The following is a 24,093-nucleotide window of genomic DNA, read 5'->3' as shown; positions in this document are numbered from 1 at the left end:
AACGTGTAAAGAGGAAATCAAGGTAACTGGGACATCCATCATGGCAAACATTGATCATTTCTTGTGTTGGGAGCATTCCAGATCTTCTTTTCTAGCTATTTTGAAAGAGACACTACATTGGAGTTAACTTTAGTCACTCTACTCTGCTATCAGACATTAAAATTTATTCCTTCTCTCTAACTGTGTGTTTGTATCCATTAACCAACCTGTCTTCATCTGCCCTCCTCCCCAAACCCTGGTAATCGTCATTCTTCTCTGCACCTCCATGCAATAACGGGGTTAGCTCCCACACCTGAGTGAGAACCTGTGATATTTACTTTTCTGTGCCTGGCTTATTTCACTTACTATAACCTCCTCCAGGCTCGTTCATTTTGCTACAAATGACAGGATTTCGTTCTTTTTATAGCCAAATAGTATTCTATTGGGTACATACACCACATTATCTTTTGGTCTTTTTCTTTACTTTTCATTTTTCTTCTTTTCGCTGGTTTTATTTTTTTTTTTATTTTTTTTTTATTTTTAGGTTTTTCTGCCTGGGGAGCAAAGGGCCACCCAGACCCAACACCTGCACGTGCAGTAGACCGGTCCCCCGGCCACAAGTCAACAACCACAGGGGGCGAGCGAGGGCTGCCCGCTGCGGCAAGACGACCCGAGCCCGCCATGGCGCGAGGCGGAGGGCGGGAGCGAGGGCGGTTGGGGTCCGCCCGCGTGCAGAGCCAGAGGAGCGTCCCCTTCCCAGTAACCGCCTGACCCTCGCCTGGCGCGAGGCTTAGGGCCCGGGAGAGCCTGACGTCACCACATGGGTCTACATGTTATCTTCATTCATTCTTTGTTGATGGACACTTAGGTTGATCTACATCTTGGCTATTATCAATAGTGCTGCAATAAACATGGGAGTAAATACAGCTCTTTGACATACTGATGGCCTTTCTTTTGGCTGCATACGTAGCTGGTGGGATTGGTGGATTATATGGTAGTGCTATTGTTAGTTTTTTCATGAACCTCCATACTGTTCTCCATAGTGGTTGCACTAATTTACATTCCTACCGACAGTGTATGAGGGTTCTCTTTCTCCATATCCTTGCCAGCATTTGTTATTGCCTTTTTGATAAATGCCATTTTAACTGGGGTGAGATGATATCTCATTGTAGTTTCATTTACATTTCCTTGATGATTAGTGATGGTTCAGCATTTTTTCATATTCCTGTTGGCCATTTGTATGTCTTTTGAGAAATGTCTATTCAGATCTGTTGTCCATTTTTAAATTTGATTATTTGATTCTTTCCTATAGATTTGTTAGAGTTATTTATATATTGTCAAAATGAGTTGGCTGTATGTAATGTGTGGATTTATTTCTGGATTCCCTACTTTGTTCCATTAGTCTGAGTGTCTGATTCTATGCCAATGCCAAGATGTTTTGATCACAATACTTTTGCAGTATATTTTGAACTTAGGTAGTACTATGCCTCCAGCTTTGTTCATTTGGCACAGGATTGCTTTGTATGCTCATGGTCTTTTGTGGTTCCATATAAATTTGAGGATTTTTTTTCTATGTCACTGAAGATTGTCATTTGTATTTTGATAAGAATTTCATTGGGGCTGTAGATCACTTTGGAAAGTATGGTCATTTTCACAACGTTAATTCTCCAAATTCATAAACATGAGTTTGGAGAATTTTTTCCATTTTTCCATTTTTTTGTGTCCCCTTCAATTTCAATTTCTTTCATCCCTGTTTTATGGTTTGCTTTGTAGAGGTCTTTTAACTTATTGGTTAAATATATTGTTAGGTGTTTTTTTTCATAGCTATTGTAAATGGGATTTCTTCCTTGATTTCTGTTTCTGCTAGTTCACTATTGGTGTACACAAATGCTACTGGTTTTTGTATGTTGACTTTGTAATTAGTTCTAAGAGTTTTTTGGTGGAGCATTTAAGGTTTTCTATGTGTAAGATCGTGTCATCTTCAAACAGAGCCAATTTGACTTCCTCCTTTCCAATTTGGATGTCCTTTACTTCTTTCTTCTAATTGCTGTAGGTAGGACTTTCAGCACTATGCTGAATAAAAGTTATAAGTTGTCTTGTTGCCAATCATAAAGGAAAAGCTTTTAACTTTCCCCTATTTAACATGATGTTATTGATGGGTTTGTCATATGTGGCCTTGATTGTGTTGAGGTACTTTTCTACTATACCTATCTTGTTCAGGGTTTTTATCATGAAGTAATGCTGATTTTATCGAATTCTTCTTCTAAATCTATTGCTATGAGTGTATGATTTTTGTCCTTCATTCTGTTAATGTGGTATATCACATTTACAGACTGAACCATCTATAAGTGTTGAATCATTCTTGCCTCTCTAGGACAAATCCCACTTGATCATGGTGAATGATCATTTTAGCGTGCTGTTGAATTTGGTTTGCTAGTATTTTATTGAGGATTTTTGCATCTATGTTCATCAAGGATGTTGCCTTATAGTTTTCTTTTTTTATTGTGTCCTTGTGTAATTTTGGTATCAGGTAATGCTGGTGTTGTCGAATGAGTTTGGAAGATCCCTCCTCTTCAGTTTTCTGGTAGAGTTTGAGACAAATTGGCATTAGTTTTTCTTTAAACGTTGGTTGTATTCAGCAGTGAAGCATTCAGGTCATAAACTTCTCATTGAGGGGAGGTTTTTATTACTAATTCAGTCTTGTTACTAGTAATTGGTCTGTGTGGGTTTTCTGTTTCTTCTCAGTTTAATCTTAGTGGGTTGTATATGTCCAGGAATTTATCCTTCCCCACTAGGTCTTCTAAGTTGTTCATAATAGTCCCTGATGGTCCCTCATATTTCTGTGATATCAATTCTAGTATCTCCTTTTTATTTCTAATTTTATTCCTCCAGGTCTTTTTTTCTTTTCTTCTGGGTTAGTCTAACTAAGGGTTTGCCAATTTTGTTTGTTTTCAAAAAAGAAAAAACTTTTCATTTACTTAGTATTTTCAATTGTTTTTTTAGTCTCAATTTTATTTATTTTTTTCTCACCTATTCATTTTTTAGAGATGAGGTCTCACAATATTGCCCAGGTTATACATGAATATTCTAATGTTTGTTATTTCGTTCCTTCTACTGATTTTGGGTTTGTTTTGTTCTTGCTTTCTAGTTGTTTAAATGCATCTTGGGGTATTTATTTGAAACCTTTCCACTTTTTGATATAGGCATTTATCAGTATAAAGTACCCTCTTAATACTATTATTGCTAAATCTCATAAATTTTGGGGGGGGTAGTGATGAATAACTTAATTAGCTTGTTTTAATCAGTCCACATTGTACACATATAGGAAAAGATCAGTTGTACTCCATAAATAAAATATGGTTATGAATTGTTAATTGAAAATCATATAAATAAAAACACATAGCCTATGAAGGAATAACAACATGACAGTCAACCTTATGTCCATAAATGGAAAATGAAAGCAATATCTGTGAGTAAACAGCTGTGGACATAGTGTTGTATTCGTAGCCAAACTATTATTAAAGAGGAGTCTATGACAAACTTTCAGATGGACCACACGCTTTCAAGGACAGACTTCCTTTTTCAGCTGCTAGGGGCACAATCAGGTGCCAGTCGTCAGCTTTTAGCACTGCCTTACCCAAGCTCACACACCCGCTTCCCTACATGGCTCCTACTGACTGCCTGATTGTGGAGGGAGGGTAAAGACCTGGCTATTTCTGCCCAGTGTGAAATAACTCTAATGAGCCTCTCATCTTCATAGTTCCTCATGGGATCAGAAGAGGCTTTTGTTGGCCATGCATGAGAGATGCATTTCTCCCTCTGCCCACATCTGCCTCCTTCTGTCCTTCCCTCAGCCGTGGCTCCTGAATGATTTTCCTGCACACTAAATTCCATCTCAGTGTCAGCTTCCTGCAGAACCTAACTCACAAGCAGAGATGTGAGAACATGAAAACCCACTGTGTTTATACCAACAGACATCATGTTAAAGCAGTTTCTCAAGAATGTCATTTAAGAAGAGGGAATATGATCATAGGAAGATGGTTCAGAATACAAGAAAGAATGGAAAAAGAATTAACAAATAGGACTAAATAAAAAAACAATTACAGTATAAAACAGTTGCAATAATGCTTATTGCTACGTTGAAGGAGAGAAAAAACAAGACAGAACTAAATACTGTCAATCTGCATCACATGGATAATGAAAACATCTCATGAGAGCAGCTCCTGCCCTGGATTTCAATGGCTCAGCCCATGAAGGACTTGCACCCTTCTACTTCTACTGCTGAAATGTAATAATATTTGTTTGTGTTCTTGTGTAGAGACTGTGATTTTGCCATTTGTCCCCTTATAGATTCAGTGAGGGGTGATTGTAACTGGAGGCAGGAGTGCAGCAGCCAGGTCCCTTTCCTTCCAGAGGGCTCTCTGCAGCCCACGTCCTTCAGATCCTGTTCATATAAGGGTGACTTAGACAAGAATTACAATAGAGTCTGAGGAATGTCCTCAGCATGGCCATACTTCACTTCTCTGGTATGATGGACTTGGGTTCTGGAGGGCAGAATCTTAAGGAACTGAAGGTAAAATTACTAAAGTTTTGGAGATTACACTGATGTCTTTTAAAAGCTCATGGTGTGGCATCAATCAGCTGATATGGTCGGATGACCTCTTGCTGTGTGGGGCATCTTGGTGACTTTCCCCGAGTCAGGCAACAGGACGCTCCTAGGACGGCAGGAGCCCGCAGTGACAGGTGCATGCCACACCCAGCCACAGGAGCACCATCCAATCACCTTCAGGACAGCCAGGCTCTCTGATAGGCTCACCTCGTGACATTCCATCCACTCAATGGCCACGTGGCCCGTGACGTTGGGAAGCCCAGCGCGGGAAAACGGGTCCCCAACGGCCCCAAGCCTCCATCTTCGCTTCTCCAGAGCCCCGACTGCTGTCTCCGCCATGGCCGAGCCCTCGTCCGAGCTGTCCTCTGAGGCCTGCCCCGGCGCCCAGGCACCTGAAGAAGCTGAATCGGCCCAGGCACCTGAAGAGGCTGAATCGGCCCAGGCACCTGAAGAGGCTGAATCGTCCACGACGACCCAGAAGCAGAAGCAGCCGAGGCGTCGCAGCCGCCGCTCCAGCCGTGACCGCGACAGCTTCGCCACCTACTTCCCCAGGGTCCTGAAGCTGGTGCACGACGACCTCCGCCTGTCCCCTGCGGCCGTGAGGGTGATGGATTCGTTCGTCCACGACATCTTCGAGCGCATCGCCGAGGAGGCCGGCCGGCTGGCGCGCTACACCGAGCGCTCGACCATCACCGCCAGAGAGGTGCAGACGGCCGTGCGCCTCACGCTGCCCGGGGAGATGGGCAAGTTCGCCGTGTCCGCGGGCAACAAGGCCGTGCTCAGATACACGCGCAGCAAGTACGCCGCCCCCGCCCCGCCGGAGCAGCGGCCCCCAAAGGCTCTCGTCAGAGCCACCCCGGACGGCCCGGAGCAGCAGTAGCCGGCGCGGCCCGCACCCCGTGCTCCTGGCAGTCGGCGCCAGGCCGCTTCGGGGCCAAGTGTTCAGTTCAGAGACTTGTTTGGTTCAAAAGTTTCTTTTCCAGCCCTCAGATTCTTCCTGTCTTTGATCTGCCCTCGTTTTGAGGCTTTCCACTCAGTTGTGTCATTCCCTCAATAAATTGTTCATTTTGAGAAGTTCTGTTTGATTTTTCTTTAATATTTCAATTTCTTGTTCCTCTGGAGAGGCACTCTGGTGCCTCAGCTGGTGGGTGGGGCCCTGGGATTTCCAGGTGTGTCCTTATTCTCCACCTCAGTGGGGCAGGTAGGGGAGTGAGGTTGGGTGGAGCTGGGTTGGGTGAGCCTGACCTCAGGCTCCACAAATGCTGTAGGCTGGGATCCAAGGTCTGTTCTCTGCTTCTGTGCAAAGCTGCCAGGGAGGGGCTGAAACGACCCCACTCAGCTGAAAAGTCTGTGTATGGGGGTGGGGCTGTCTGAGAGTTGCAGTCTGGAGCAGGCCTGGCTCCTTTCCACCCTACCCTATTCTGTGGATTCTCCTGGGCCCCTCCCAGCAGGCAGGACCTCCAGCCAATGGATTCCCTTGTCTGTGAGCCAGGCCAGGAGGTTCCCTTCCTTAAATTGCAGCCTTAGCTGGGTGCTCGGCCCTCCCATTGGAGCAAGGTTGCCCCTCCAGCACGCTGATCTGCCCCTGAAGGCACACACACCTCAGTAGGCTGCTTTCCAGATATCCCTTCTGTATCTCTGGACAATGCAATGGAGACCTGGGTGTACAGGATCTGGTCTGAAGACCTGTCCCCTGTCCCCTGGGCTCTGGAGATCAATCCCTGACCCTGCCAGGGAGAGGAGTGCTGTTCTAAATTCCCCACAGAGTGCCCAAGCTGGATCAGGGTCTCTCTGCCCCAGGATTTGCCCCACTCTGCTGGAGTCACCAGGCAGGAGGCACCTGGGAGGGCTGGCCGGTAGGGAGCTCACAGTCCAAGTGCCCCTCAGTTTGTCACAGAGCCCCAAAAGGAAAGGTCCTATTACCGGCGGATGCCTCCAGGTGGTGGCTAAATAGTCTCTCTCCACAGCCCCGGGGAGGGGAGGGCAGGGGAGAATGGAGCTATATGGCGCCTGCCCATGGGCCCGCGTCTGCCGGCAGGGAGGTGCCCAGGGGAGCTGGGAGCCTGGTGTCCCGTCCGCAAGAGGCTCACCGCTCCCGGGCGCCGGCCGTCTCTGGGCTGCTGTCTGCAGGTCTCTCCAACCGATCAGGAGCCCACCAGCAGTCCGACACGCAAGGCATGGGAAATGTCACCGCTCCACCTACCCTTGTCGCTGGTCTCCACGCCTCTTGGGATTAGACCCTGCGGACGCCTTTCTCCTTCCACTTGTGCCCCGCAACGTCTTCCCGTGGAGCCTCCTGCGGTTTCAGGCACCTTCCTTCCCTCCCTCATGCGATCCGTGTCTGTCTGCCTGCTTCTTTCTTCACTTTCTTGTAAAATCAATCTTACTTGTAGAGCCACTCTGGCTGGTGCTTTCTCTATCTGCCATCATGCCCCAATCTCTGATTGAGGGTTGTTAATTGGCGTAATTTTAATATTGTTGCAACTCAGGGAATAGGGAGGCCCAAGGACAGGGAGACAGAGGGGGAAAGCAGATCTGTGGAGCAATCAAAATTACGTTTGCCGTTTTTGCCAATTTCGTTTGCCGTCTTCTGTGGCTGCGGTTTGTGGGGCCCAAAACAAGTGATAGTAAAATCAGGCATCACTGATCCCAGATCCACATGACATACATAGTAATAACGTACACATCTGAAATATTTCAGGAATTACCACAGTGTGTTGCAGAGATAAGAAGCGAGCATGTGCTGTTGGAGAAATGGCATTGATAGGTTCACTCCATGCTCAAACCTTGAAGTTATAAATGTGCAGCACCTGTGAAGCACGATGGAACAAGGCGTGCCTGTGCACATAATGTATATAAAGTGAACATCATGTACGTAATGTAAATTTGAAACAAAGCCTTGCTCCATGGCTACCTGCATTTAGAAATTTAGTAGCTACTTTTCAATCGCCTTTCAGAACATCGCATCACTTTATACTGTTTTGACAATGTGTGAGCACTCATTTCCCAGTCCCTTGTCCTCAGCAACACCAGGTCCCACCCAACTTTTTCATCCAATTTTTGCCAGTTTGCAAGGTAGGAAATTATACCCCCTTGTTGCTTCCATTAGCATTTCTTTCACTGCAAGTAAGTTTTAACAGTTTTTCTTGCTCTATGGTAAGTTATGTTTCTTTGTACCCTGTGTACTCCTTGATGCTTTTTCTACTGGGCTCATTTTTCTTTTTCTCATCACTTTTCTTCTTTTTTTTCTTATTCCGGATCTCATCATTTGCTCAGGCTGCAGTGCAGTGGTGTCATCATAGCTCACAGCAACCTTAAACATCTGTGCACAAGTGATCTTCCTGCCTCAGCCTCCCGAGTAGCTGGGACTACAGGCGCAAACTACCAGGCGAGATTAAGTTTTATCCTTTTTGTAGACACAGGTTCTTGCTGTTTAGAGTGCTGGTCCTGAACTCCTTGGCTTAAGCCTCCCCACAACCACTGTTCGGCCTCTGAAAGTTCTAGGACTACAGGTGACAGGCACCACGCACAGCTGAGACAGAGATTTTCCTGTCCTGCCAGCCAACTGGGCAGCCTGCCTCACCTGCAAGTCCTCCAGCGCCCTGCCCAGAGACACAGGCTGCTCATTATTTTCAGCAAAAACTTAACACCCCAAGCAATCCCTTGGCAGGTACGCGACAGCCCACATCCCACAGGCCACGCTGTGAGGACCGAGGTTCCCCTGCACATGTGAGGACAGGAGTCCTGACTCAGGACAGGGAGCTTTTATCAGGGCTGGGAGCGACCTGCCTGTCGACCCCTGCACAGACAGGACCCAGGACCTGGAATGCCACTCGCCACCTCAGGGGCTGAGGGGAGGCTGTCTAGGGCTGCAGCACTGGGAGGGACCCAGGTCCCCGGGGAGTGGCAAGGCTTAGGGTCTGGGAATGCCTCTGGAGACAGAGAGGTGCCCTGTCTTTATCGGGTCCACTACCCAGGTCCCAAGGCCGGTGTCCGTCCTATCAGCTTCCCACACAGCTCCTCAGTGCCCTTTGTCCCCAACACCCAGCCCCTGCAGCAATGCCGAGAGGACAGGGACAACAGTCACCCAACACTTCCCTCGCCACTTGAGGCCTGAGGTGCTGGGCACTGCCCACTGTTGCTGTCTGTGGGTACAGAACAGCCCACGTTGTCTGTCCCCAACGTGCCCGTGCTTGTGCAAACACAGTCGTCCCTCGCTATCCAGGCGGGATGGATCCCAGGACACCCCTCCACGCCAACATGCATGGGTGCTCAAGGCCCTGATACAAAACGGCTCAGTGTTTGCATAAACCTGGGCGCGTCCTCCTTACATCCCCCCACGGTACTCAGAGTCCCTCATGCACCGCAGCTGCCATGCGCGTAGCCCCTGCACTGTGCTGCTTAGGGAACAGTGACAGGAAACCAAGTCTGTCCGTGGTCGGGGCGGGCGTGCGGTCACCAGAGGCCTCACGACACGACACACCCCAGCAGCGACGTGACGACTTATGGCATTTCAGCAGCATTATTTTTAGCCACGGGGAACCCGCAGGGAGGGAGGCCACCGCCACCCCTTTACTGACCTCTCCCCACATGGCCGGGTGTGGCACGCCGCGGGCGTCCCTCTCTGGATCAGGGACAGAGAACGCATCTCACGCAGCAGCCCGCAAAAGATGAGCAGCCCGACGGAGGGAGCAGGGAAGGCTCTGGAGAGGAGCCCGCGCAGCAAACCTTGTGGCCCATGCGCACGAGCAGGGCCTCCACCTGGAGGACGCGGAGGCCCCGTCTCTGGGCAGAGGGCAGCAGCCACGGCGGGAGCAAAGGGCCTCTGGGTCCCTGCTGGCGGAGTCGTCAATCGCGGTGACTGGAGAGTGCAACGTGGCAGCAGCTGCTGGACTGAGGAGGCTCCTGCTTTGGAGCCCGCACGCCACAGCTCGCTGCTGCCCATTCCTGTCCCGGCGCGCCCCCTGGAGGAACTCATGCGCACCTGCGCCCGCACAGGCGCCATTCCCAGGGATTGGAAGCAATCGAAGGGATTGTCCATAGGGCAATGTCTTGTGATAAATTACATCATGTTCACAAATTATATACTCGAGCAGTTAGCATTATCCAGGTCTATATCAACGTTGTCAGATCCTGAATCATAATCTTAAGTGAATAATAGATGTACTTTTGTGAATCATTATTTTAAACCTCAGAACAATGCTATGTTGTCTATGAAACATACTTTCATAATTAAGGTCTGAGATGAAGGATAGCAGGGGTAAACACCAATTGAGATTGGAGGTTACTTTTAGGATGGAAGGATGGGAATTAACTGGTTAGAGGGAACCTTCAGCTGTCCCTGTAAACTATTGTCTCTTACAAACTTCTGAAGCAAAGATGGCAAAGAATTAGCCTGTATCCAACTTGAGAAGTGATTAATTAGGTGACTGGATTATGTTTCTCAGCATATTGTGTATTTGGAGAATGTTTTCTAGTTTCAAGACAGTGATAATAGCCTAATGACTCATTTCAATCAGTTAGAGAAGTCACAGTGAATCCACAGTGTGGAACACAGTGACTCTTCTAAAAATGACCATATCAAAGAATGTGGGGATACAGGGAAGAGGCTCAAGATAAATTTGATGTGAAAGGAGAGGTCAGAAAACAATCGTATTAGTGAGGGAAACGGTTTTGTCAGATTGTTATCCTTCTCTATACCTGAGGAGTGCCACCTGAGGTGACCTGTGTGTTTCTCCTATAGTGTATACCAATTTTACAACGATTATGTAGTAGCTTTAGTCAGAAAACTAAAGAATCTGATGTATATTTTGTGCAAGCAACATGTCAAAATACTCTGAGTAATTAACAGCAGAAGTGGCTAATTTGAGAACAAAAACTGCACTCTGAAACTGTTTTCTGCTATTTATGTGTTTATGCTGCCGTCTGGTGGAAAAGTGGAAGAATGCTTTATGAAGGAACAGTAATGGGTAAAATCCATGTGCACTGGTTACATACTGAAAAAAATATTATTTATAACTTTTATTTTAAAGATTAACTCACACTCATTATAGAAAATTTTGAGCATCCAAAAAAGTACAGAGAAAGGAAAAAATTACCCATAATTTCACTTTAAACTGACTCAAATTTATGCATTCCCAAGGAGGAGAAATATAATGATCAGGGTGCAGTAGTTCTCTCAGTATAAAGTCAGGTTTTCTGCAACTTGGGTGCTAACTTTGGACTTGGTTCTGACACTTGACTCCTCATTTGTTTACTTATAATCAAGTTTCTTCATTTGTAAAAATATCTAGTGGATTGTTGAAAGTCTTGGTTGCATTAAGTTCTTTTTTTTTCTTACTATAACAAAATATATTCCAATGAATATCATATATATATATTTGTATTTATATATGTATTTATGTATCTATATACAGGTATAAATCAGACATGTTGTGGGCTTGGGTGCAGACAACTGAAATAAACTAAATATTGCACTACCGGAGTCACATAATTTTTTTGGTGTCCAGTGCACATAAAAGTGGTGTCTACACTAAACTGTACCCTACACAGTGTGAAATAGTATTATGTCTAAGAAAATGCCCATACCTTAATAAGAAATATGTTATTGCATACTGAAAATACAACTGCCATCCAGTGAGAAATCACACCACTGGATATCTACCCAAAGGAAGGGAGATTATATCACAAAGATATCTGAACTTGTACCTCCATGGCAGTTCACAGTGGGGAAGATATGGAATCAACCTAAGTGTGTATGACCTATGAATGGATAAGGAAAATATGGTACATATGCACATGGAATACCATTCAGCCATAAAAAAAGAAAGAAACTGTGTGTTTTCCACTGTGGATGGAACTGGAGGACATTCTCCTGAGTGAAACATGGAAAGTTCTCACTTAAAAGTGGGGGTGTGTGATGAAAGACAGTGGAGACAAAGAAGGGTGGGAGGGAGACAGGGAGGATGCTAAGAAATGACCAGACCAGGACAATCTACCTCCTTCAGGTGATGGCAACACTACCAGCTGTGACTTCATCACTGTGCATGGAATATGTCCATCAAACAAAATTACACTTGTGCCCCATATCTGTATACAAAAGATGCTTTATTGCTAAAACACGGTAATGATCACCTGAGCCTTCAGTGAGCCTTTTGCCATCTTTTTGCAGGTGGAGGGGCCGGCCCGGCCTCCCTGCTGATGGCCACAGACTGAGCAGGGTGGCGGATGTGGAAGGCCGGGTTGGCTGTGCAACTTCTGAAAATAACACAACAATGAAGATTGCCACACTGATTGACTCTTCCTTTCATGACAGATTTCTCTGTAGCATGTGATGCTGTTCGATAGCATTTACCCCACAGTAGCAAAATTGGAGTCAGTCTTCTCCAACCTGCCACTGCTTTATCAACTAGGTTTATGTCATATCCTGAATCCTCCGTGTCAGCTCAGCAGTGTCCACCGCATCGTCACTAGGAGTAGGTTCCATCTCAAGATCCACTTTGTTGCTCCTCCATAAGGAGCAAGTCCTCACCTGTTCTGGTTCAATCTTCAGATCGCAGCAGTTCAGTCACATCTTCAGGCTCCACTTCTAATTCCTGTTCTGCTATTTCCACCACATCTGCGGTGACTTCCTCCACTGAAGCCTGGAACCTCCAAGGCATCCATCAGGGTTAGAATCAACTTGTTTGGAACTTCTCATAATGTTGGTAGTTTGACCTGCTCCCATGAATTACAAATATTCTTAATCACATCCATAATGGTGAATCCTTTCTATTTAATGGAACGTTTCCGATTTTCTCTCCCTCCATTCTCCTACCAGAGAAAGCACTCTCCATGGCAGTTGCATCCTTATGAAGTGTATTTCTCGAATAAGAAGACTTGTGAGGTGAATTGACTCCTTCACACAAGGGCTGCAGAAGGAATGTGTGTTAGCAGGCATGGAAATAACAATCTCCTTGTGCATCTCCATCAGAGCTCATAGGTGACCAGGTGCATTGTCAATGAGCAGTGGCCTCTTTGGGGGCCACGTGTCCAGTGGTGTCCTGCCCACGTGTGATCGGATTATCCAGAGGTACTTCATGTGTGATAGAACAGCTTATAGAGAAAGTGCACACACAGACAGCCAAGTCACAAATATCCTAAGCAAACTTTCATTCAACATATCCCATCTTGGAGATTCATTTAAACATGGAAGTGAGCATACACACAGCATGAAAATATCTAAGTCAATTTTTAAAAAAATAATTTGCTTTTTAAGCTCCCTAGAGCCTGATGTTAATATCCTAATTCACTCAGACTTTTCTGACTATGTTCTTGTCGAATCTGAAATCTTTCCTCTTTTAATACTGACTACCACACTAGAGAATAAAAAAATTTTCCTATGGGCCATGGTGTTTTATCACAACAATAGACTAAAAACTTTTGAAAGAAATCAAACCTTTCTAATTTAATGAAAAATTTAATGAAGAACAAAATTTATTTGTTTTGGAAATGATTAGCTAGTGATAGATTTTCAAGTGTGTCTCCTATGGTTTTGTCCACAGGGTTAGGGTTATACAGGTGTTTCCTATCTTAGTTTCAACTCCCTTTGTTTCTCCCTTTTGGTCTATGATGATCAGATCTTAATATGTATGTTTAGCCTCACGTTAAACTCTGGGCTACCAAGGCAGGTTCTGTGATTTGTTGTAATTACAACAGTCAAAAAATGCCAACAGCCCAGATGTTCATCAATAGAGAATAAGTAAATGGTGGGCTGGTTTATACAGTGGAATACCGCTAAAAAAATTAAAGGCACAAATAGGGAAGTGCACACAAAATTATGAATGCATCTCACAAACACTATGCGAAGTGAGAACAGGCTGACGAGGAAGAGTACCTGCTTCGTGGCACCATTTATGTGACACTCCAGAATAGGTCAAATTGTCTGTGGTAGAAAATGTCAAAGTAACAGTTATTTCTGAGGGTGGGTTGGGGATTGATCAGGAAGGGGCAGGGGCACTTTCTGGTGTGATGTTTATGTTCTGCAAATTGCTAGGCCTGTGGGTCGCACAGGTGTAAGTATGTGTCAAAACGTCATGGCTGCACGTGGTGATGCGCGCCTGTAATCCCAGCACTTTGGGAGACTGAGGCAGGAGGGTCACTTGAGGCCAGGAGTTTGAGATCAGCCTGGGCAACAGAGCGAGACCTCATCTCTACATAAAAAAATCTAGGTGTGGTGGCCAGCCTGTAGTCCCAGCTACTGAGGAGGCTGAGGCAGGAGGATGGCTTGAGCAGGGGCTGGAGGTACAGAGAGCTGTGGTGACGCCACTGCACTCTACCCTGGCCACTGCACTGCACTCTGGTCTCCAGAGTGAGACCCTGTCTCAAAAATACATGCTAATTCTAAATAGGCCGTGAAACGTTCATGTAGAATCATCCCTAGAACAACCACAAAAAGACTGCAAGGACATACAGACAACTCAATAGATAAAATGGAAACTAAAAACGTTTAAATAACACGGAAGAAGGCAGGAAAAGGAAACAGAGGAAAAGAGAAATAGAAGAAAGAAAATAAATATTAAAATAGCAGACCTGAGCCCAAATATGTCAATGATGACATTAAATATAAGTGGTCTAGGCAACCTTTTTCTGTAAAGGGTCAAGCAGCGCGTATTTGAGGCTTTGAGGGCCCTGTGGTCTCGGCCCCACCTGCTCCACGCTGCCCTGTGCGTGAAAGCAGCCGCCGCACATAGATGAGCGAGCGGCTGTGTATCAGCAAAGCTTTCTTATCCACTTTGCAGAGTGAATGACTCTTTTGTTTTTTCAATCTTTTTTTTGGGGGGGGGGCAGGAGGGACAGAATCTCCCTCTGTGGCCCCAGGCTGGAGTGCAGTGGCATCATCACAACTCACTGCAACCTCACACTCCCAGGCTCAAGCGGTCCTCCTGCCTCAGCCTCCTGAGCAGCTGGGACTACAGGCATGTGCCACCATGCCCAGCTAACTTTTTCTATTTTTACTACAGACAGGGTCTCACCTTTGCTCACGCTGGTCTTGAACACCTGAGCTCAAGGGATCCTCCAGCTTCGGCCTCCCAGAGTGCTAGGATTACAGGAGTGAGCCTCCGTACCTGGCCAAATCATTTTTATTTTGATAACAGTTTGTATTATCATAGCTCACAAGCCATAGGAAAATAGGTGGCGGGCCAGGTGTGGGCCACCAGTCACAGTGTGCAGCTCTCAACACACCAAACAGAAGACAAAGGATGTCCGAGTGAATTCGCAAAGCGAACTAAACAAATACCGCGCGTGAGGACTGCACGCTGCCGACCGCTGGTGTACGTAGGTTCAAGTGAAAGGCGGGACGGGAGTTGCAGAGGCCTGTGCGTGTGCGTGTGACCCGCTGGGCGCTTGGCTTCCCCAGCTCCTGCTTGTCCTCGCCGCCCCTCCCTTTCTCTGCTGAGGAAGATGATTCCTGTCACTTCTCACCCTGGGAAGTATCGCTGTGGCCCACGCAGACACAGCGTGGCCCTGGCAGCCTACAGGATCGGGCGTGGCTCTTCAGCTCCAGGCTGCTGGGCCCTGTCCTCGCCTGCCTGGCGTGGCTCTCTCTCTCCCTGTGCTGACGGCGCCAGGGCTGGAGCACGAGAGGGAACGGGCTGCTGCCTTCCCACATTCCCGTCTAGCAAAGAAATAACCCAAACACAGCCAAAGGGAGGAGGTGGCGAATTCTGCTCTCCACGTGAAAACCTTCTGTTTTTTGACAGAACTGTAGATCACCAAACACTTGGGGCCGAGCGTGAGCGACAGTTGATTCCATAGTTGATCCCTTGTCCCCACTGTCACTATGTCTCCCGAGATGTAGCCCGATGGCCCCAGATCCAGTCCTTAGGGTTCACCCCGTTGTTCAGGTTGGCCCTCCTGCCTTCTGCCGCGGGAGGACACTGGCAGGGGGGACCGGGAGGGGTGAAGGAGGGGCGGAGGCGTCGCACACAGGCGCCAGGCCCTGACCCCGTCAGCCCCTCTGCCCCCAGCACCTCCCAGGAGCCCGCTGCCCACAGGTCCCCACCTCGGCCTTCTGGTCTACCAGGGTGGCCGTCACTGCCACCGCTCCAGCCACCAGGGCTCCCCAGTCAGCGGCCGCCCGCCCTGAGGCTGATGCCTCTTAGACCCCTTCCTATCACTTTCGCAGGCCTCGGGTGGGGGAGGTGGAGGTAACTTCCTGTTCTGTTGTTTCTCTATTTTCAAACATAACCACTCATCCACACAGAAAAGCAGATACACGTCTAGCACAACGCGAAACTAACAAAGTCATTTGTAAGTGCACAGCCACACACAGGCAATGCGTTCCTTTCCCGTTGCCGCTCTAACAAATTACCGCACACCTGTGGTTTCAAATGACACCGTTTATTCTGTCACTGTGCTCAAGGTCAGAAGTGTGAGACCCGCCACCCTGGGTGACAGGCAAGGCGTGGGCAGGGTGGCGCTCCCTTCTGGAGCTCTGAGGAACAGCTGGCTCCTTGCCACTCCTGTGCCAGGGCCCGTCCTGCATCTGCTGGGCCAGCAGTTTAGTGTCTTCTCATTTCTCTCTGCCTCTGCTTCCGCCACCTCATTGCCTTCGCCAAGCTGCCTCCCCTCACAAGCGCCCTCGTGCTGCCTGGGACCCGCCCGGACCATATAGGCCGCCTTTCCGTGTCAGGATCCTCAAGTTAATCACATCTGCAAAGGCTCTTCTGCCACCTAAGTTAACCTGTCCACATGTCCCTTCTCCCCTCCTTCTCCTCCCTCCTCCTTTCTCCTCCTTCCTCCTCTCCCTCCTTCCCTTCCTCCCTCCTTGCCTCCCTTTCCCCTTCCTTTCTTCCCTTCTTCCTTTCCTCCCTCCTCCTGTCCTTCCTTCCATCCCTCCTTCCTTCCCTCCCACGTCCTCTCCCTCCCTCCTTCCTCCTTTCCTTGCTTCCCTCCCTCCCTCTTTTTCCTTTCTCCATCTCTCCCTTTTCATTTTGCTTTTTTGATGAAACAAGATTATGCTCATCACATAGTTTTGAAATGTTTCTTAGCTATATTGGGGACATTCTCCTTAATTATTCTTCAACATAGTGTTGAGTCGCTGTATGATTCTGATTATGAGGATAGAAAATAGGTTCGTGGACATAGTCTCTACATGTGGTTTTAGGATATTTCCTTTCGGTCCCAGTTGTCATCTGAGTTACAAAGTTCGTTGGGTGCGCTTTGCACTTAACTCTTTGTACACATTTCTGCTCATTTGATTGGGATAAATTCCTTATTGTGGAAAATACTCTAAGCCAAAGATTGCAGTGGAATTTTGGCTTCTATATAACATTTACTCCTAAGTGCTGGCTAGCTGACATCATTTACCTTTTTGGCAGCATGATTTCTTCCAGGAGCTCCATTGGAAGCTATCTGCAATCTTAGTAAGCCAATTTGTCACAAATTAGGAATGATCTTGCACATCCTGCTGGTCTTACCCCTGTGTACCATGTCCCAACAGGCCTCTAAGCTGAGACTCAACTAGAAGGAGGCCGTTTCCCATGAATTAGTCTCTCCTAATATGTTGGTTGTCAGTGGCTTTCACAACCAAAGAGGTGGTGCCACTTTTGCTAACACCTGCACTTACATTTTACCTTTGCTTTAAGAAATGTCATCGCCTCCAGGCGGTATTGGGAGATTCCATTTCAGGGGGGAGCAGAGAGGACGTGATTAGGAGGCAGGGGACTCAGATGGATCTTGAAGTGCACTCTGAAGGTCGTCTGAAGACCCCGTAGTAAACACCCCCCTTCCAAGGCTACACATGATGACGGAAGGGAACCAGGACCGTGCTGTGGCCACATGGAATGGCCGCTGCCATGGCATTTGTGACCTAGCCACATGGAACCTAGGTGAGGGCAGTGGGCGACAACGGAATGTGGGGACCCGGTGCAAGGCCGAGGGAAGGGCCTCGGTGTGGCTGAGGTCTCAGGCAGTCTAGACAGGTATCGGGGACAAAGAGCCAGGCAGGGCTTCTGAGAGGAGCGGCGTCCACGCTGGGCCAGCTGCCCAGTGACGTGGTGCTGCTCCCAACTCAACGCATCACTCTGACACCGTTTCACAGGTTAGTAGAGGCTCAGCCCTTGTTTGTTGTATGTTTTTTGTTGTGTAGTAAAAAGCACATGACACGAATTACACGTACTTTAGGTGTGTCGTTTGTAGTGTTAGGTCCGTTCTCCTTGCTGTGCAGCCAGCCCGTGTCAGGACGCTTCTGGTCTCACAGAACTGGAACTGACCCAGCAGACAGCAGCGCTCCCCGCCTTCCCCGGCAACCCAGGCTGCTTTCCCCCTCGGCCAGTCTCACTCCTCTGGGAGCCTCACACACGTGGAATTACACAGGACTTGCCCCCTTGTGACTGGCTTATTTCAGGACACAATGTCCTCAAGGTTCGTTGTGTTGCAGCATGCTCCAGATTTTCCTTCCTTTCAAAGGCTAAATAACAGCCCGTCGTAGGGCTAGAGCACATTTTGTTTGTCAGTTCGTCCGTCTGGGGCCATTTGGGTTAGTGCCCGCCCTTTGGCCCTTGCAAAGGATGCTGCTGTGAGTATCTCTTTGAGTCCCTGCTTTCGCTTCTTTTGCGTGTATACCCAGACGCTGAGTTGTCAGATCCGGTGGTCATTTTGTTTTTAGTTTTTTGGGGAACTGCCATGTTGTTTTCCCCCTCGGCCATGCCAGGTTGCAGTCCCAGCAGCAATGTGCGGGGTTCAGGTCAGCACTTCCTCACCACACTCGTCACTTTCTGGGGTGTTTGTTAAATAGTAGCCACCCTAATGGCTTTGCGGTTATATATTTAGAATATCACTTAGATTCCTGATTGCATCCATTGTCCCTGACAGCTTTTTGTTCTAGTCTGTTCCCTGCTGCAGTGGGGAGCGCCTCTCAATCCAACAGAGGCCACCTGGGCTGATGGTCTCCCCATCCCCCACCTCTCAGAATAGCTTTGCTCACCTCAGGGGCTTGTCCACCTAGTTGCACGTGGGCACCACCCAGGGAGCTGTGAGAATATCTGTGCCGCGTCCACATCCCCTGAGCGTGTGACTCAGTGGTTTGGGAAAGGCACCAGGTGTGCCAGGGTCCCGAATCCGTACCCTAGCTTGCCCTCCTCCCTCAGCTCAGAGGACGGGGCCCTTCCCTTGCTGATTGACTCCTCCACAGGCCTTAACCGCACTTGCTCCCGCCTCACCCACAAATGCTGTGCTGAGAGGATGGAGTGTGTGACCGGCTGTCTGGCTCCACCACCCGCTTGCTGTGTGACTTGAGACAAGTTACTTAACCTCTCTGGCCTCAGTCCTTTCAACTCTAAGATGGGGATAAGAGTACTGCCCACTTGGAAGGGTTGTTTGCGGCATGAAATGCTGTAGACAAACATGAAGCCCATAGAAGATTGGGTCTCAAAGTGTGATCTGCAGACCCCCAAGTGTCTCCAAGACTCTTTTTTGGTGGGTAATGTGTGGATGGGGTCCACAAGGTTAAAATGATTTTCACAATATTACGTTTGGGCCTTTTTCACTCTCCTTCTCTCATGAGGGTGCAGTGGACTTTTCTAGAGGCTCTGTGTCATTTGATGTCAAAAGATCAAATGCAGAAGTAGATGTGACTCTTGGTACCTTCTATTAAGCCTAACATAAAAGTGATCTGCAGAACACTAAATGCAGTGCACTTCTCGGTAAGGGTGAAGGGAATTTTCCTACTGGCACCCAAAGTTTTGATAATTTGAGTCTATCAAACATACAACAGATGAACAGGAGCAAAAGCATACAAATTTGTTATTAGCCAGGCATGGTGGCGCATGCCAGTAGTCCAAGCTACTCGGGAGGCTGAGGCAAGAGGATCGCTTAAGCTCAGGAGTTTGAGGTTGCTGTGAGCTAGGCTGATGCCACGGCACTCTAGCCTGGGCACCAGAGTGAGACTCTGTCTCCAAAAGAATTAAGAAAGAAACAAAATAGGTAATCGTAGTATTGAATTTTATCCACAAAACAAAATGAATCGCCATGCTGATCTCAGTACTTGAATAAATAAGTAAATGGGGGAGAACTGACAACTCTTCCTTACAAAGAAATTCCAACCAATAAGTATAGAAGAAAAAAGAGACACAAAATCACAATTAGAATACCACAATAACAGTTGTTACAGGCAGGATCCACTGATGGATGCTAAAATCAGTGGGGGAAAGGTGGAGGACAAAGAATTTGTATAGTTTCCAAGTAATTCCCCCTTAATATGTATGAAATACAAGAGAATGATCAAGTAAAAAGAAAGATAACTTTACTCTGGAGAAATCAGCAGGTATTCCCTTAACCAAGAGATCAAGGTCAACATCACCAGTAAGAAGACATATAGGCTTCATGAGCCCCTTGGTATGATGCACTGGGAAGACACAGTATTATTTCTTTCTTTCTTTTTTTTTTTCTTAAGTTTAGGCTGGCCTTTATTTTTTTATTTTTATTTCAGCATATTATGGGGGTACAAATGTTAAGATTACGTATATTGCCCATGTCCCCCCTCCCACAGTATCATTTCATAGTAGCATTTTGATACCAAAATTCATAACCTCTTTTCAGTCATGCAACAACATCTACCAAGTCAAAATTGATGGACCTTTTAAAAAACATCTGCTAGTATTCTTTGTAAGTGTCAAGGTGATGAAAGACAATGAAATACTGAGGAACCGTCATAGATTGTAGGAGACTAAGGAGATATAACAACTAATAACAACGTGGGGGCCAGGTAAGGTGGCTCATGCCTCTAATCCCAGCACTCAGGGAGGCCACGTTGGGAGGATCGCTTGAGGTCAAGAGTTCAAGACCAGCTTGAGCAAGAGGGAGACCCCGTCTAACAAAAGATTGAAAGATCACCTGGGTGGGGTGGCACACGCCTGTAGTCCCAGCTACTCAGGATGCTGAGGCAGGAGGATCGCTTGAACCCATGAGTTTGTGGTTGCTGTGAGCTATGATCACACCACTGCATTCTAGCCTGGATGACAGAGCAAAAAAACAATGTGAGATCCTGGACTGGTTTCTTGACCAGAGAAAGGAAGGGTATTAATGGGGAAAATGGTGCAATTGAAATAAGAGCTTCCAGGTTTTGCTAATAGTACCATGGTTATGTAAGATCATAACATGAGGAGTAGCTGGATGAAGGGTATAGAAGAATTCTCAGTATTATTTTGCAATTTTTTTGTCAGTCTAAAAGTACTTGCTTTTTAAAAAAAGGTAAAAATCAAGATTGTTCTCACCTTTCAAATGAAAATTCTAGGTTGAGATGTTAAAACCTTGCAAGTGGCTGGCCTACCAAAGTCAACCTCAATGGCATGAGAGCAGATAGGATGTAGCTGGAAATAGAATCTTCGACTGGAGGGTTTTGGGGCACCCGGAAATACAAGGCTTTGGACTATGAGGACCCCTCATCTAGGTCAGTCAGTCCATAAATGTCCATATTGGCCTGGGTTTCTCACCTGGTGGGTTATTCTTCTGGCTTGGGGTGACAGAGATTAGCAGTGGAGTACCTGAAAGGCAAGCTGGAGAGATAAAAACAATGATGACAGAGACCAGAAGGAAGCTTTCACTTGAGGAGGGGAAGAGGCAGGGATGAGCAAACTACAGGGCATTCAGGAAAGCCATAACTGGGGCCAGGGCTCTCTCTGGGCATGCCACCATACCTAGCCGAAAATGAGTATTTTCCCACCCAGAAATGACATTCCAAAGTACTGCCTTACAAACTTTTATGCATATGTACGTAGTTGTCTTTTAAAAAGAAAATTGGGGTCAGACACTTACAGACACACACACATACACTTCAGAACATAATGACATACATGTTATACATTCTTTTGCACCCATTTCCCCTCTGAACATACAGTGAAGATTTCCTGTCATTACAATGTTTTTGAAGAATTCATTGTAAATGGTTGAAAATATGTTCTGTCTCGTGGAATTAGGAAATTTACTTAAGCATCCATATTGATCCACATATTACTGGTCTCCGATTTCTCTTACCCCTAGTATCAATCACACTGCTTGTGATCATCATTGCCCAGGCGCTTGGATCACACTGTCTGATTTGTCCCCTAGAATTGATTCCAAGAGGTGGGAGATTGGGTTGGAAGACACCCATGTTTTTATTGCTCTTGATAGTCACTAACAAGTACATTTCTCTGCTTGTATCTCTGTATGCGCCACCCTTTTTTCCAAGTAAAAAAGTAATAGTCTTTAACCTGAAAACAGAAAAAGAAAAATCATTAGTAATCCCAGTATTCAGATGTATCTTGTTTTGTATCTTCCCAGCACATGTTATTAGCAAAAATCAGATCATATTACTGTATATACTTATGGTTTTGTTACCTGCATTTTAGATTCAGGAAGTGAAATACTGCATACCTTAAACTAAGTAGTGGCTACATGGGTGTTTGCCCCGTCATAATTCATTGAGCTGTTCACGTAGACCTTCTACACTTTTCTATATGTATGTGATTCTTCACAATACAAATAGCTTTAAAAAGTTATAATCCCTCGAACACAGTTGGAAATTTCTCTTAGTAATTCAGCATACAGCCTTCCAATTCAACTCGTATCTGTGATGTATTGTGCATCCTATTTTGTAACATGCTGTTGATACTTGATATACTGTGAACACCTTCGTTTTGGTAACATATAATGTTATCTAGAATGGTTATTGTCAAAAAGACTAAAAATAACAAATGTTGGAGAAGAAACTGGAGCCTTCATACACTGCTAATGGCCATGTAAGATAGTGTAGCCACTGGGGAAACAGTTTAGCAATTTTGAAAAAATACACACTTACCATGTGAAGCACCAACTCCACCCCTAGGTATTCCACAAGAGAAACAGGAGCATATATCCACACAAAGTTTTATATACAAATGTTCATCGCAGCATTATTTGTAATAACCATTCCATGGAACCAACTGAAACATCAAAAAAACTGGTGAATAGATAAACAAACTGTGGTATATCTATCTATATAGCGGAATACAATTCAGCAACGAAATGGGACAAACTTCTCATACATGTTATAACATGCATGAACTTTGAAAACGTGCCAAGTGAAAAGAGCTAACCACAAAATATTACATACTGTATGATTTCACTTACATTTTTAATGTTGGGCATATAGCTCCACTGCATTGATATAGCATAAATTATCAAACTGAGCCTTACTTTTGGACTTGATGTTGTTTCCCATTTTTGAATATTACAAACAGTGCTGTGATGACCATCTTTGTGGCTAAATATTTCTGGCCAGTCTTAATTATATCCTTGGGCCAATGCCCAGAAGTGAAACAGCCTGTTTGAAGGTCTGTGCATTTTAAGGCTTTGGTAAGTACTGCCAAATGGCCCTTCTGAAGGCTTGCGAAAGGCTATACTCCTGCCTGCAAAGCAGCAGGGTCAACTATCTCCTTTCTCAAATATAGGAATTCCCTGCTGGTACTGCTCACCCATGGGGGTGCTGTCCCAGACCCAAGGGGCCCAACCTCACCATGTCTTATGTCGTTGCAGTTACCCTGGGCACGCTGCCACCATGACTCTGCTCATCAATGGCCCCAATCACCAAGTGTCTGGTTTCACTATCGGCATCCTAGGATGGATCCTCTGTACAACTTCCATGGGCCTTGTGGAGTGGCGAGTGTGGCACATGGACGACCCCACGTTCTTCCCCACTGGTGTTGCCTGTGTGGGAATGTGGAGAGTCTGCATCTACCATCATGACACCAACACCAGCATAGCCAAAGTTTGTCATCTGTACACCTACGATGATGACTTTCTCCCGTTTGAGATTCGTAGTGCTCAACACCTCCTGCTGATTGCCAGCATTCTAGGGCTCCTGGGGAGAGTCTTCAGTATCTTTGCACTTAGGAATGTATACATGGGAATGCCTCAGAAGGACAACGCCTACAATCCATTCCTTCTTTCGGGGATGCTGAATTTAATTGCTGCTCTCTGTATCACACTTGCCGTGCTCCAGAATTACTACTCTATCAAAAATTTACAGGGGATTGCCTTCCCGCCATCTTTCCAAGTGCCTTTCAGGCCAGATACCCAGGAAAGCGGGAATGCCGCTTTAGTGGCAAGTATAGCTGCCTTCCTGATGCTCTTAAGTGGGTTGTTTTTTCTCTGCTACAAATCTCCACCGGAGAGCAAAGGGTACCCTGCAGTTTGAGAAACCGGAATTTCCTGGTTGTGTGGGCTTTGCAAATCCAAGATTCCCAAGAGTATATGGGAAGTATTACCAGGTAGTTTGGGACACAATGTAGCCAACTGTTTCTCTCTGTTACATTGTGTGTCTGAATGTGCTAAATTGATTGGTTAGTTGAATTTGGAACTTTCAATAAAAATGTGTCTTGCCCACCAGCCCATTGGTCTTATTGGGTGGGAACTTTAATTATTGTTGCCTAAAGGAAATAATCAATACTATAAACCTAGTGCATGGGAATAAGAGTTTCTGAGTACATTTACCTCTCACATCT

General features: G+C 46.3%; 1 protein-coding gene and 1 pseudogene across 1 annotated transcript in view; both read left to right on the top strand.

The window, feature by feature from the left end:
- LOC105885998 (claudin-34-like) overlaps window positions 1-23,786 on the top strand; it is a 55,106-nt gene extending 31,320 nt beyond the window's left edge. Inside the window, exon 2 of the mRNA XM_012791361.3 lies at window positions 23,126-23,786. Within this exon, the coding sequence (XP_012646815.2) occupies window positions 23,126-23,786 (661 nt within the window). The remainder of the gene's footprint in view (window positions 1-23,125) is intronic.
- LOC142865931 (histone H2B type W-T pseudogene) lies at window positions 4,709-5,468 on the top strand (annotated as a pseudogene).
- Window positions 23,787-24,093: the final 307 nt, after the last annotated feature.

This window comes from Microcebus murinus, chromosome X (assembly GCF_040939455.1).
Source record: "Microcebus murinus isolate Inina chromosome X, M.murinus_Inina_mat1.0, whole genome shotgun sequence".
In the NCBI taxonomy this organism is placed as follows: Eukaryota; Metazoa; Chordata; class Mammalia; order Primates; family Cheirogaleidae; genus Microcebus; species Microcebus murinus.
This window is presented reverse-complemented; position numbering and strand designations above follow the sequence as displayed.